Source organism: Corythoichthys intestinalis, chromosome 10 (assembly GCF_030265065.1).
Source record: "Corythoichthys intestinalis isolate RoL2023-P3 chromosome 10, ASM3026506v1, whole genome shotgun sequence".
Taxonomy (NCBI): domain Eukaryota; kingdom Metazoa; phylum Chordata; class Actinopteri; order Syngnathiformes; family Syngnathidae; genus Corythoichthys; species Corythoichthys intestinalis.
Window position 1 is genome coordinate 6,656,661 of NC_080404.1, and position 14,225 is coordinate 6,670,885.

Consider the following 14,225-nt stretch of genomic DNA (forward strand, 5'->3'; position numbering starts at 1 on the left):
CTAGCTACGCAAGCATTTGGTCGCGTTACTTTCAGAGATAACTCAGGCTTTACTCAGGAAGTTGCGAACAGGTTGGATAGTAATGAAAAGGCTTTTGCCTCAGTGAGGATTTCAGCAGCAGTGTGTTTTTGATTCGATGCTTTCTTGAAGTTTACCTAACAGTTCATCGACGCTGCCAAATGCTAGCGCAGCTAGCCCAGCCTCTACCATCCAGCTAATCACTTAACTGACTCTGCCCTATGCATAGTTGTTTTAATAATATTACCTTATTTTTCAGTTAAAGGGCCATATTAAACAATTTGTCTGTTATTTATCAAAGGGTATTTTAAAATGTTGTTTTTATTTATTTAATTTTGACCCTTTTAGGGTTCCATGTTATTGGAGTGGGCCACATAATAATAATCTTAAGAATTGCTTCATGGCTTTGCGTAGCAAATTACAGGTAAAGCCAGCGAATAACTTTAGCTTGTATGGTTAAAGTAAAAGGAGCAAGTATTCATTACGGTGGCCCAGTCTCTGGTCTGTCCTCAAGTGTGATGCTGCTTGACTCCTTAGTTCACATCAGCTCATTAAGTCCGTCCCCAGGGACTTCACTGCTTCCAAAACATAGGTTTCTTCTACTGTAATTTCTCTGCTTACATGCTTCACTTCAGCAGTTGCTTTATAATTTTGCCCTATGTATGTTTAGGTTCTATTTTGCAGGTTAACGCCGGAGCAGCGGCAGGTTTATCAGAGCTTCTTAGACTCCAAAGAAGTCTACCAAATACTCAACGGGGACATGCAGGTGCGCTACAACTTTTATGCGTCGGCTGGTTTGATGCACATTGCATTAAAAGCACAAAGCAAACGCTTTCGCGGTCAAGGAGATAACATGCAGGAACACAAGAAGCCTTATTCATTATTTAATCCCCTTAACTAATGAATTTTAGTCCGTCACTGTAAGCCATTTATGCGTTGTTGTTTTTTTTTAAGTTTGGAGCCTCATGGTGATATGATTGTTCTTTTTGTAAACATACATTTTGGTCAGCTCTATAACAAGCTTACGTTAGTCGTCTTTAAAGATGTGGAGGTTGTGCAGATGCTGTTCTCACATTAGCCGGGCCCTGGAGATACTCTCAAGCCATTTATCACCACTAACCAAATGGACGTGGTTGGAGAGACGAGGGTGACCACAGCAGATTGCACGCACACACGTATTCAGCGGTCACTCCAAGTCCATTAACCACCATTACTAATGCAATGACCGCTGCGCCTTCATCAAAAAACATCGCCTTAATTGTCCATAATAAGTTATGCAACTCATCCCTCTATGTGTTTTGTTTAAATGTGCAGCGCTCTAAAGAATAACAGTGTTTACACAAGGTTTTTAATTAGTTGGCATCTTTCACAAACATTAAAGGGTGCTAATACACAACAAATAAATGAAAAAATATATATAAATATATATATATATATAGATATATAGATATAGATATATATATATGTATATAAATATCAAACAATTTAAGAATTAATATACACAAATATGTTACCAGAAAACACCATATATGCTTCTAATAGACTCCAATTAAGGTCCTTTTAAGACAGATAAATGTTTCTCTCACAACCTGTACTGGTGTGTATTAAATGTAATTACCTCAGTTCTTGCGCTCCGATATGAAGTAGATGTATGCTTTGCTCAAAAGCCCCGCTTAATTAAAGAAACAGAAGCACCAAAACATTTGAACGGTCTGTCATATTAACTCATTCACTAGGGCACACCTAGGGCATAGAGTGTTGTGGTAGTTAGAAAATAAAGGAAATTTATGTTAAAAACATCCTTTAACGATCGAATAATTGCAGACAGCCAATCCCAGTCAAAATTGATTTGACGTCAATTGTGGCTAAAAAGTTAATAATAGAGGTCAACCGATATGCTGGCCGGCCGATATATGGACATTTTTCCAACATCGGCCATCCGCCGATTAACAAAAAAAAAAAAAAGCCGATAAGAAATTATTTTGTTCAAGCATCTCTGCGGGCAACTGGGGCTTGAATGCAGGCTGCTACAGGAAGCTTCAGGCTTGCCTGTTTTGTAAATATTGTACAGTGGTATGAAAAAGTATGTGAACATTTTGGAATTTCTCACATTTCTGCATAAAATCACCATCAGATGTGATCTGATCTTTGTCAAAATCACACAGATAAAAAAAAGTGTCTGCTTTTACTAAAACCACCCAAACTTTTTTAGGTTTTCATATTTTACTAAGGATAGTATGCAAAGGGGGAAAAATAAGTAAGTGAACCATCACATTTAATATTTTGCCACCGTTTGTCCCTAATAGGAAAATGAATGGAAATCGTGTAAGAAGGAGATGTTTACAGAGCTAAACCTACCAATTCTCTCCGAAAATGATGTGCCTGGTGCCAAATTCACTGGCAAAGATGTGGAAGAACATAAAAATGTTCAGTTAAAAAGATGGCTTGAGTGTCAAAGGCTGAAAAACACGAAAAAAACGAGCCGACCTAAGCATAGCTTTAGCTTTTCTATCGACGCGACTGACAATGACATGCTCCTGTTTCAACAAGCTATCCTTTACCATCAGCCCTCTCTTTCTTATATATCCTCTGCTTGACCTACGTCTCTTACCTTTCTTGGGGGTAATTTGGTTAGTTTTTTTGTAGCGATCGCAAATGCTACTCAGTGACAGCCAACAAGCACTTTTAATTTTTTCATTGATAACACATCTTAATTCTATATTTATACTTCCCCCTTACTAAAGTTGTTTATATATATATATATATATATATATATATATATATATATATATATATATATATATATATATATATATATATATATATTTATACAGAAATGGTAACAGTATCAGTCAGATACCATTGTAATTCTTTTCAGGTCATTCATTGTCAGACAGAAGCAGTACAGCACAACGTTACGCTAAAAGAATAAGTTAGAAATATAAAAATGGCTTACTTCTTTGTCCTCTGAAAGACCATGCCAACCCAACATAATGTTTACTGCATATGAAATGCGAATGGATTCACCGAGCTGGTGTTAAAGTCCGCGCAAGTTGATTCGGTCTTCACATTTTTACCTCCTGAGTTTTTGGTTTCCGGAAACGTAAGAAGAAAACATCCTTCGTGTGTCGTAATGTCTAGAGTCGTTTCTACAAGTTCCAAAAAAGCAATGTGTGATCGGCATGTTCGTTTTTGAAAGATTACCGGCGAAAAGTAGCACAAATTACGTTAAGTCTATGTGAGGGCGGGTCTATAATGTCCCACTTCGGCTTCCGCTTTACGATGCAACGTCACGGTCTAAAAATAGCCTGCGTGCATTAGCATTTACTAGCACTGTGCAAGTAAATGACTTGTGAGCCAAACCTTGTCACAAAATACTGTAGACGCAGTTAATTATTCTGACCGACAGGTGGCGACAACGCACTGCAAAGGGTCAACTGGTTTCCCACACTGGTGCGTATAGCCAGCACAGACGTATTGTTAAATTATAAATTAGAATATACCTTTAAAAAAATAAAAAAAATAAAAAAAAAAACTCATTAGCAAGGCGTGGTGGCTTTTATTTTGCTGTGGTGGTGCGCCACAATCTATTATATGTAGGGGAAAGTCTGAAGTCTCAGGTCATCATTGTAAATTTGAAGCTGTTGAAGCATTTTTTTAAATTGCCTTCCATAACCTACGTGTTTTTAAAAAAAAGTATCTCGGCTCTGGATATTGGCAATCGGCTGAACATTTTTTTAGGTATCTGTATTGGCATTTGAAAATCCCATACTGGTCGACCTCTAGTTAATGATTTAAAAATATGGCTATAAGAAAGGCCTTTCTCCAGTTCCAGTTGATCAAGTTGATCTCCTGAGTGCGTGGTAGTTTTGAATGTATGTGTCCAACTGGCACAACTTTGGGACGGCGCAAAACAAAATGGTTTTCGTAAAAATCTGCGTTCATACTTTAGACTGTTTCGATAGCTCTCCTATTATATCCACATATGATTATGTGCAGGTCGGATTTGGGGAAAAAGAAAAAAAAACAATCAAAATTGGACTGTTCACACTGCATGCGTTGCATATCAGCAAAGAAATTGTAATTGACCTTGATCCTTACTTAATATTTTTCTAACTTTCCTATTACTCAGGGTTTTAGTGTCATTGTATGGCATGTTAGGGAATAAAAAAAAAAAAAAAAAAAACTAGGTTTGGCTGTGGAAAATAAAGTGAAACAAAGAGCCATTACCGGGGTTCACTTTGGTTGATATTTTAATGTATTTCTTCAGGTTTTCTCAGGCTTGATTGCATTGAGGAAGATGTGCAACCACCCCGATCTTTTCACTGGCGGCCCCCGGCTGATGAGAGGGATCCCAGAGGAGGAGCTGACAGAAGAGGAACACTTTGGCTACTGGAAGCGTTCGGGCAAGCTGATTGTGGTGGAGTCTCTCTTGCGCTTGTGGTTCAAGCAGGGCAACAGAGTCCTACTCTTCACGCAGTCTCGACAGGTGATGGCCAAGCTATCATTTATGTATAAATATAGTCTTGACAATATTTGGCCCCGCAGGCAACGCATGTGGTTGTAGAATTCACGTGAGTGCATATAGGAGGAAGAATTTGAGGCATCTGTTGTCATAGTCGATAGCAATGAGATTAGACCTCAGAGGGAACCTGAGACCCTCCCGGTCGGTGTCTTTGTCCATGTAATATTAATCTGCTTTAATCCTTTTAGGCATAATCTTGTGTTTCTCACACACTCAACTCCCTCTCTTACCCCGCAGATGTTGGACATTTTGGAGGTGTTTGTGAGGGAGAACCAGTACTCGTACCTGAAAATGGACGGCACGACCACCATAGCTTCCCGACAGCCCCTTATCGCCCGCTACAATGAGGTAGGGATTAGTCATCCCTAATGGCTCGGAGAATTTCCCATGAAAATCCCCTCCTCAGGGACAAAGGCTTTTGAGGTTTTGTGCTCACCCTGAGGTGGAAACACTAATTGATGGCAAGCTGTTGTTCATCTGGATGCTCCTTATTAGCTCCTTAAACAATGTTTGAATGTCATTTGTCTTAAGCAGCCTCACCTATCAAATTGATTAACTATTAAGAATGACAGTACCTTCAATTTATGGTAAAATATTCTCTGTGAAAACGCAAAATGCATTTTTGCGAGTAAAAGTAATATAGTTAGCCAGTAAGGATTTACAAGACGATATCCTGTAGAGCAATTATTCCCAACCACCTAGCCAGAGACCTGGACCGCTCCGTGGCACGTTTGCTACCGGGTCGCATAGAAATCTATGCCTGTGCCTCTTGACACATCAATATACCTGTCTACTCAGTACATATAACAATAAAACTGGATAGGAAGTCGTCATTGAAATCCATTGGAGCAATCATCTATTTTTTATAGCTATGTGTGCTTGTCCTCAATTATGACGTAGGCACATCAGATTTGTTTCCGGAAATAATAAACCCACACGTTAGTGAAGATGACTGAAAAAGAGACGTCTTTGGAATGCTTTTTTAGGAGAAAAACGCCACCTGCTGAGCCAGAACAGGAGCCTACAACCAAGTCTATTCTGCATAATATGTGGCTAAAAGCTAGCAAACGAGGCACCAAAAGCGAATGTACTCAGAGCATCCATAGACTTCATAATGTATTGACGGGACAGATCGGTCATGCACTGCGCCTAGCATTCAAGTAGGGGGCCGCCCACATCAAGAGGAGCTATACACAAACACACATGCACGCAGCGATCTATTGCCGGATTTCTGTTGAAAAAGTACGACAGCTGTACCGCATACAAACCGGAAGGATTGTCTCAGGAGTGATTTGTTCGAGGATTCAAGGTAATTATTATATTTTTTGTACCATGCAGGCATTTTGAAACATGGAAAAATATCAATGGGAGAAATTAGCCACAGCTGTATTGGCATCATAGTTATATTTACGTAAAATAAATTTTTAATGCACATTTTTTTTGCCTTTAACCAAGAATCGAGAATGTTTTACAACCATATCTATTAAGAATTTTGGGGATTTAAGCATTTATTCACTAGAATTTTCACTGGAAAAGCTCTGTTTATATAAGGCAGCGCTAATTACATTTACTAACAGACTACCATTGTACTTTGACATATTTACGTAAAATATATGCTAACTGCACCTTTTTAATTTAATTTTTTTTTTCTTTGCTTTTAGCCAAGAATTGAGACTGTTTTACGTCCATATCTATGAAAGAATTCAGGGATTTAAGCATTTATTCACAAGAATTTTCAGCAAAAAAAGCTCTTAGTGATTCCACTCAGTCGGCTTTGACGGCCTCGCCAACAATGCAGGCCCCCTATTTATCGGTCCTGCACCCCGTGTCCCGTCAATACATTATGATGTCTATGGAGCATCATACCTCGTGGCGAACCGTATAGCTAAAGCCAAGAAACCTTTCACGATTGGTAAAGAACTCATTATGCCTGCGACCAAGGATATTTGCCGTAATTAGGAGAGGCCGCTGTTAAAAAAGGTTTATTTAGCGTATGGTGAGTTACATTTTCCGTGCACTTGTTTTTAGCATTGTCATGTTATTTTATATTTACTGTTATTTTCTGCCACACATTGCCAGCATGTAAAAACAAAAGGCCCACATCACACTGGTCCGTGGTGCAAAAAGGTTGAGGACCACTGCTGTGGAGAATATATCAGGTTCACCTGCACAATGTCGCAAGATTCAGACAACAGTTACTGCAAAACTATCACTTTGAGATAAGATAGTAACCCGGTAATGATAAGAATGACTAATATATGGCCTACTTCAACGTTTCCCAACCTTTATGGAGCTGACACAAACTTTTTGCATTGAAACAATCTCAAGGCACACCACCATCTGAAAACTCTGTAGCCTATATTAACGGTATAAAGTCATTCTAATCAAAGTTCTATCAACAGGAATCAATTAACACAAACTATTTCAGTATCTAATTCTTGACACCGACCTTACGTCGCCAAAAGTAGAAGTCCGCAGACTTCCAGTTCAAGTAGCGTAAAAAACATGTAATATAACAACATTAATCTCGTAATTTTTCTTCCTCCCAATATTACACCAAAATCAGTTTTGGGTTCACATAGACCTTCCGTCGCCAAAAGTCTAGGCCTGTAAAAACAACTTCCGCTGCACATAACGTAGTAATTTTGTATAATTTTAATAATTTTGCAACAAAATGACTGTCATCTCGTAATATTACAATTTTTCTCTCTTAATCTTACGATATGAATATTACTATGTATGACTTAATTCTAGTAACATTACGACCGGCGACCAGAGTTGCTTTTGGCAGCCCTTTTAATTTTTGTCTTAGTCTTTGTCTCTTGTACGAAAATACTAGTCATTTTAAAATGTGTTTGGCTTCGTCTAGTTTTAGTTGACAAAATCTAATACAAATTTCGGCTCGTTTTAGTCAACGGTTACTTAAAATGTTTGCGTCTGTAAAATTCAGAAGTTTTAGTCCAAAAATAAATTTAGGTTTGCAACAATTTCGAATGAACAAAGATAGACAAGCACATATTGTAGCGTCTGCAAGGACACTACCAACTTTGTGATTATAATACACACTCAGCAACAAAACGGTTTATTATTTTCAATTTAACTCACCTGTAGAAGCCATGAACTGTATGTAAAAAAAAAAAAAAAAAAAAAAAAATTGTCCGAGTGTTTAACCCTTTAAGGTCTGGGCCTATTTTGTCTGATTTTGCATGCCTTTGAAGTTGCCTTTATATTTCAAAGAAAGAATTGTTTACGATGGCCTGGTTTGGTTCCTTTTTTTGTGACACCTTGAACTTCATGTCCAGACTGTTGTTTCCTTCACTGACTAATTATAAATCATCATTTTGGGCCTAAAAAGACCAAAAATTCCAAAATCGTTTTGTCAAAATCTGTAATATTGATGTCCAATTGACAACCAAACATGCGTAACGAACCGTTTTGAAACTTTGTAATATTTATTCAACATTTTAGGATGAACATTCAACCAAAAAAATTTAGAATAAATAGTCTTATATTTGACAATTCATCATAAACAACAGGTATAGCCATAGGCGTTTTTTGCCTTTATACATGCTCTAGTCAAAACAGGTTATATACAGCAGACCAAACAGTGAAGAACAGTGAAAAAATATATACAATCTAACACAAAAAGTGTTTAGAGGCCATCTCTTTATGAGTTTAGGTATTGCGGCCCATCACCTGATGAAAACTACACACAATCAAGCTTCTTGAACACACATTTATATACACAAATTGAGAAGACTGATTGTGGGGGGGGGGAAATAAATATATATATATATATATAACATTGGGAAAAAAAGTATTTTCCAAAATATTTACAGTAAACAAGTTAAATTTTTTTCAGGCATGCCACTCCCAAAAGCAGTTTCGTCCTGGAATTAGACACAGGGTTACATCACACAGCCCACACTTCCATGGGGTGTCGGTGCTCTTTCCACCCTTCCATTTTCATTTCACTTTACTTTCATTGTCACTATAAATGTACATGAAAAAAAGTCAGTATTTATGAAAATAACAAAGTATAAAATAAAAATATATACAGCAATAAATAATAATGGAAATCTATATGTATGACAATAGAAAGAATACCATAGCTGAATATGTGCTACATCCCTAATCTTCATATAGAAAGAAGAACACCACAAATTATGAATTCCTGCCTGGGATGCACACAGTGCACGTACGACTTTGATCTGATATGCACATTTTATTATTATATACACAAACACACACTTATATTGTAGAGGTGTGCAAAATTTCCGATTCTTAGATTATTCGCGATTCGGCCGTGGAAGATTCGAGAACGATTCACAAACATCCAAATTCCGATTATTGAAATATGCCAAGTAAAGCAGAAGTACGACACACTCAGCGCACCGCGCGGTCTTCGGTACGCAATTAGGGACGGAGGATGAGTAGCTAAACATCATGCTTCTCATTACCCGGTCCCTTGGATAACGCCAATGCTCAACTCACGGCTTTAGCTCAACTCATGCCACGAGATAAAAAAAAAACAACATACCTGACTGCTGCCGAAAAGCTGCTACAAGCCACATTATGTTACGGTAGATATAATTTATATAGGACTAGATGCATTATAGCTTCGGTATCGTTACCAGCACATCTACAAAAAACTAGATGCGGGCGTTAATAACGGCCGCCATCTTAAAGCAGTACACTTCCCTGCAAGGCTGTTGTTGCGAACCTTCCAAGCGAACCTAATTAACTTTTTATCTAAAATACTCCTAAATCGGTAAAATATTGACTTGAATCTATCTTTAAAATAGTTTTAAAACTTTCACATGTTGAAAGTAGACAAAAGAGAAATTATGGAATAACAGGAGCAATTTTAACAACTTTAACGGTTGATTCACAACATTAAATTAATTGAAAGTAGTTTAAAGCTGCTGATATAGAATGGGGACTGGAGTTTTTTATTTACTGTTATCTTTGTATATTTGTTTACTGCTATATGTTAACTTGATACTGAAATAGTAGTTAGGTTTAGCCTGAGAGGATTTTTGAACAATTTTGGAACTAAAAAAATTTAAAAAAAAAAAAATTTAAAAAAAAAAAAAAAAAAAAGGAGTGGGGTGCATCAATAATCGTTTTATAATCGAATAGGAGCCTCTGAATCGTAATCGAATCGTTAGGTGCCCAAAGATTCCCAGCTCTATTATATTGCATCAACATTAACTTTGTCTTGCAATATCAAAAGAAACTTTCAAAAGAAACTTTTTCGGCATTAAAAAAAAAAAGTGAGTTGGCTTACCTCTGCTCGTCGATGGCATCACCCACGTGTTCAAATCCGTCACTATCTTCACTCGAGGACTCTTCCGAAGAAGACGATGATGACGAATTTGGACCATCCTCTTCCTCAAGTTGATCAAAAAGCACAATTGCTTGCGCGAAATTTAGTTTTCCGTTCATTCTCAAAGTCACACAAAGTCGCTGCTCGATCCAAACGGCCGTTGCTCGCCACCTCACTGCTTCAGAACATTCCTCCCTCTCGTTCGGTGGAACCTCGCACGTCAGTTATAATTATAAAAAAAAACGCATTTTGTGCTTCCACTGTGACTTCGAAAGGGTTCGTTTGATTTGTGTTTTTTTTCATGGAGCTTCCGTTTTGAAAAAGGACAAGAAATGATGGAAATATAGACATAAATGATCCATGCAGCGTTTTAATGTTTTTTGAGAGGACAATAAAACTATAAAACTTAAATGACAATATCTCACGTTTTAGTTGGTCGATTGACTTCAAATAATAACGAGAGTAAACCGCAACTTCCGCACTTTAAACGAGACCAACCAACGGCATGTGGGTGACGTAATTAAAACGTGAGGGTGCTTCAAAGACGACGTGCGCTGAGGACGCGCCGGCGCGTCCTTCGACTCTCAAGGGTTAAGAGGATACTCAATATGCTAAAGTTGATGCTAATGCTAACGCGAATGCTGTGCTAACGCGTCGAGTTACATTTGGTGTGTGATGATCACATTGGCACAGACCTTTAAAGTCAAGAGCAACATTTCATATTCTCTCTTGCCAAGAAAAAACAAATCTTACCGTAGTGTTTCCAACCAAGCAAGATGGAGCGCAGCCTAGCTTTTGACACATCAAAGTCCGGTGAGGAGAGTGAGGGAGGCACATCGCCTCAAGAGTGACACGACCCCAACCCTGCTACGATGCTAGCTGATGTACTCCGGTACAACATGAAAATGTCACGCATTGTGAACATATGGCAGAAACCATGTCGCATTTTCGCCTCGTCAGACTATAACTGACATTCGTCTCGTTATTTTGTAGTCTGACAAGCCACCTTTCTGGCTCGTCACCATGACGTCGTCGTCATGAAAAAAACTGGTTCGTCGACGAAATACTTTTGTTATTGTCATTGTTGACGAAAACAAGACTGATAATGACTTTAATCTCGTATTATTCTGACTTTTCTCTCAGAATTTTACAATTTATGATTTCTTGGCAGACAGTGTTTGGGAAACACTGGCCTACTTCATAAGGTAAAATAAGAACCAAGTAGTTAAAACTACACATGCTGAAGGTTTGTGTTTGTCACATTTTTTGTAAAAAAAAAAAAAAACAGATGCGGTAATTGTAGTCCCAAAAATGTTTATCCTAATAGCATCAGAGTGATTGTGACATTATTCATACATATTTGTCTTTCGTTCCAGGACAATTCTATATTTGTCTTCTTGTTGACAACCAGAGTTGGAGGTCTGGGAGTGAATTTGACCGGAGCCAATAGAGTTATCATCTATGACCCAGACTGGAACCCCAGTACTGACACGCAGGTTGGCCTCTTCTCTCATTTTATCACAATCATATCTTATTATTTCAATGCAAATTAAGGCAAAACTCTTGGGGGAAATTATCCCAAAGTGAAAACAGCACATCTGAAGTCAAACAAAACTTTGTTGTAATTTGTTCAAACTCTGCAATGTCATAACGTTTCCCTTTTTGTCAAACTTTTTTCCCTAGTTTATTTCCAAATAATGTGAGATTATAGTAGAAGATGGGAAATATAGGCAGTAATCTCTTAGACCACAGGTGTCAAACCGATTCCAGAAAGGGCCAAGTGGGTGCAGGTTTGCTTTCCAACCAATGAAGAGGACACCTTTTCACGAATTAAATCTTTTACATGTGTAATCAGTTAAACTTTGTCAGGTGCTGCTTGTTTCAGCAGGAAGTTCATTGGTTAAACTCTCTGCGCGTTATCGGTTGGAACAAAATCCAGCACCCACTTGGCCCTTTCTGGAATCGGTTTGACACCTGTGTCTTAGACAGTGGTCTCCAAACTATTCCACATAGGGCCGCAGTGTGTGCAGGATTTCACTCCAACAAAACAAGACCACACCTTTTCACCCATCTGTTGTTTTATAAGTGTAATCAGTAGATTGCAGTCAGGTGCTGGTTGTTTTAGTAGAAACCACATCGGTTAAAAGGTTTGTGCTTGATCGGTATGAACAAAAACCAGGACCTGCAGCGGTCCTCGAGGACCGGTTTGGAGACCCCTGCTCTTAGACATCACTGTGTGGTTGATTGTTGTTTAAATTTCCAATATGGCCTTCAAATAAAATCTCAGATTTTCTTTACACGAAATGCAAATGGCGAAGAACTTCAAAATAGGTAGTCTTTTGTTGTTAATGGAATTCTCTCAGCACATTAGATGTATGTAAAGTATCGATCCTCATAAAAAGTATCGATTCTCAGATCGTTACATAAAGGATTGTGATATATCGCCATATGATATTTTTTCCCCAGCTCTAATTAATACTTTTGTGCATAGAGCTACCGAGGCTTCTCAGGCCAGATCAACGCAACAAACCTGTCTATCATTGTTAACAATTAGTACCAAAAAGCCAGCTACACTGGTGACAAAGATCAACAGTTTGGTCGCACTACCTAGCAGGAGGGAGGTTGAGAGGCTATGGCGCTGTACCAGCATGAAGCAAAAAAACATGAATATATTTTTTAAATTAAAAACCTGGTCCTTTTCATCCGATTACAATCCTCTGAAAAATGGCGCGATCTGCTGGATTTCCGATGACTTGATCGGATTAGGGACATGCCTAATTCATATAATGCCCTTTAATCTTGGTTTGCTGTATATAAAAGGGATCCGGCATCTGCACACTTGCTGCTTTCATGAAGTAAAACAAAAGTATGTTCAAGGGATCCTCGATCTTAAAGACAAGTAATTCTTAAAAGATAAGTGTTAGTATGAGTTATAATAATTTGATAATAAACCCCCTCTGTATGTTTTCGTTTTAATAGAATTTGTAAAATTATTTTAACTGATAGGTCACCATTCTTGTTGACGTCGCAGTGCGGTGACGTCACATGGCCCGCTGCCAAACTTCCAGTGTGTCACTGGTTACCTACACCAACATGTCGTCGGTTCTGCTCTTCCAATTTGAACCAGAGCAGAAAAGTGAAGAGCAGGACGCACTATCAGTTGTTCACAAGACAAGCAGCAAAGGGAAAATGCAGAGCAGGAAATACCTGATAAGACAAGAGTTGTACATCACCAGTTTTGCCGTTGCGGCAAGTGTGTCTCAATGACAACAGAGCGAGAGAGTGTATGAGGTTGACAACTTAAGAAGTTGAAGTTTTTGTTAGCAGATCTTCAAGGTGAGCTATTGCATGATCAAACTTATTCCAATATATTTATGTAGAATGTAAGCATCCAGAGCTGTAGTGTGCTTTACATACAGTACAGGCCAAAAGTTTGAACACCCCTTGTCATTCGTGCATTTTTATTTTCACGACTATTGACATTATAAACTCTCACTGAAGGTAATAAAACTATGAATGCACACGTGTGATAGTCAGGATTGGAGTCGTGTTGTGGCTGAATGTCCTCATTAAATTCGTCATCTAAAAGGAACAAATCCTGGGATCGAGTGTCCTCCATATCTTGTACATCCAACTCACGTCTAGTAAGGGTGGTCCATATTAATTGCTTGGCGCGCATCAGCTGGCCACTGTACCGCTGCATCGGACGTGTCTGGATCAGTTTGAGTGGCAGGGCAGCATCACTCATATTAATGTGAATACTGAACAGACACACTTACGGCCTGATGAACTGACAATAGAGGTGAATTATTAGCTTCCTCTGTGACTAGCGGTACGTCCGACGGTTCACCTACCTCTGTAGCGACAGGAGCGGCTTGCCTGCTTAAGAGAGCGGCCAGCAGTTTCTTGTCTTTGGCGCTTTATTGCAAACATTTCACTCGCTATCCAAGCGCGTTGAGGCTTCTTGTGAGGGAAAATACTTGAAACAGCATTTGATTTTAGTCTCCGCTTATATCGAGCCGCTCCAGTGAGGTCTTCCATAATTTGTCGTGGACTAAAAGCCTCGAACGTGGTAGGAGAAAAATGGCGAGAACAAAGCCTTGGGTCTTCGGGATGTTTTGTCAGTCTACAGGCATTTTCCCAAACCTTTATCCTCTTCTTGTCAATAAGAAATTTGTGGAGACTCACATCACTCCCCTTGTTGTAATTGTTGTACACAATTGGAAAAGTCCCAACTACGTCATCGGTCCGAGCTCGCAAAACATGGCGCCAGCTATCGGTCAAAATATGTACTAAATATTATAAACTTTTTCCATTGATTTAACATTTTATGTGTTTTTAACAACATATTTT

General features: G+C 38.5%; 1 protein-coding gene across 4 annotated transcripts in view; it reads left to right on the top strand.

Moving 5' to 3' along the window:
* ercc6 (excision repair cross-complementation group 6) overlaps positions 1–14,225 on the top strand; it is a 62,994-nt gene that overhangs the window by 40,126 nt on the left and 8,643 nt on the right. For all 4 annotated transcript variants that reach the window (XM_057848080.1, XM_057848079.1, XM_057848078.1 and 1 more), the window contains exons 13-16: positions 689–784; positions 4,289–4,507; positions 4,781–4,891; positions 11,249–11,368. In XM_057848080.1, the coding sequence (XP_057704063.1) occupies positions 689–784; positions 4,289–4,507; positions 4,781–4,891; positions 11,249–11,368 (546 nt within the window). The remainder of the gene's footprint in view (positions 1–688; positions 785–4,288; positions 4,508–4,780; positions 4,892–11,248; positions 11,369–14,225) is intronic.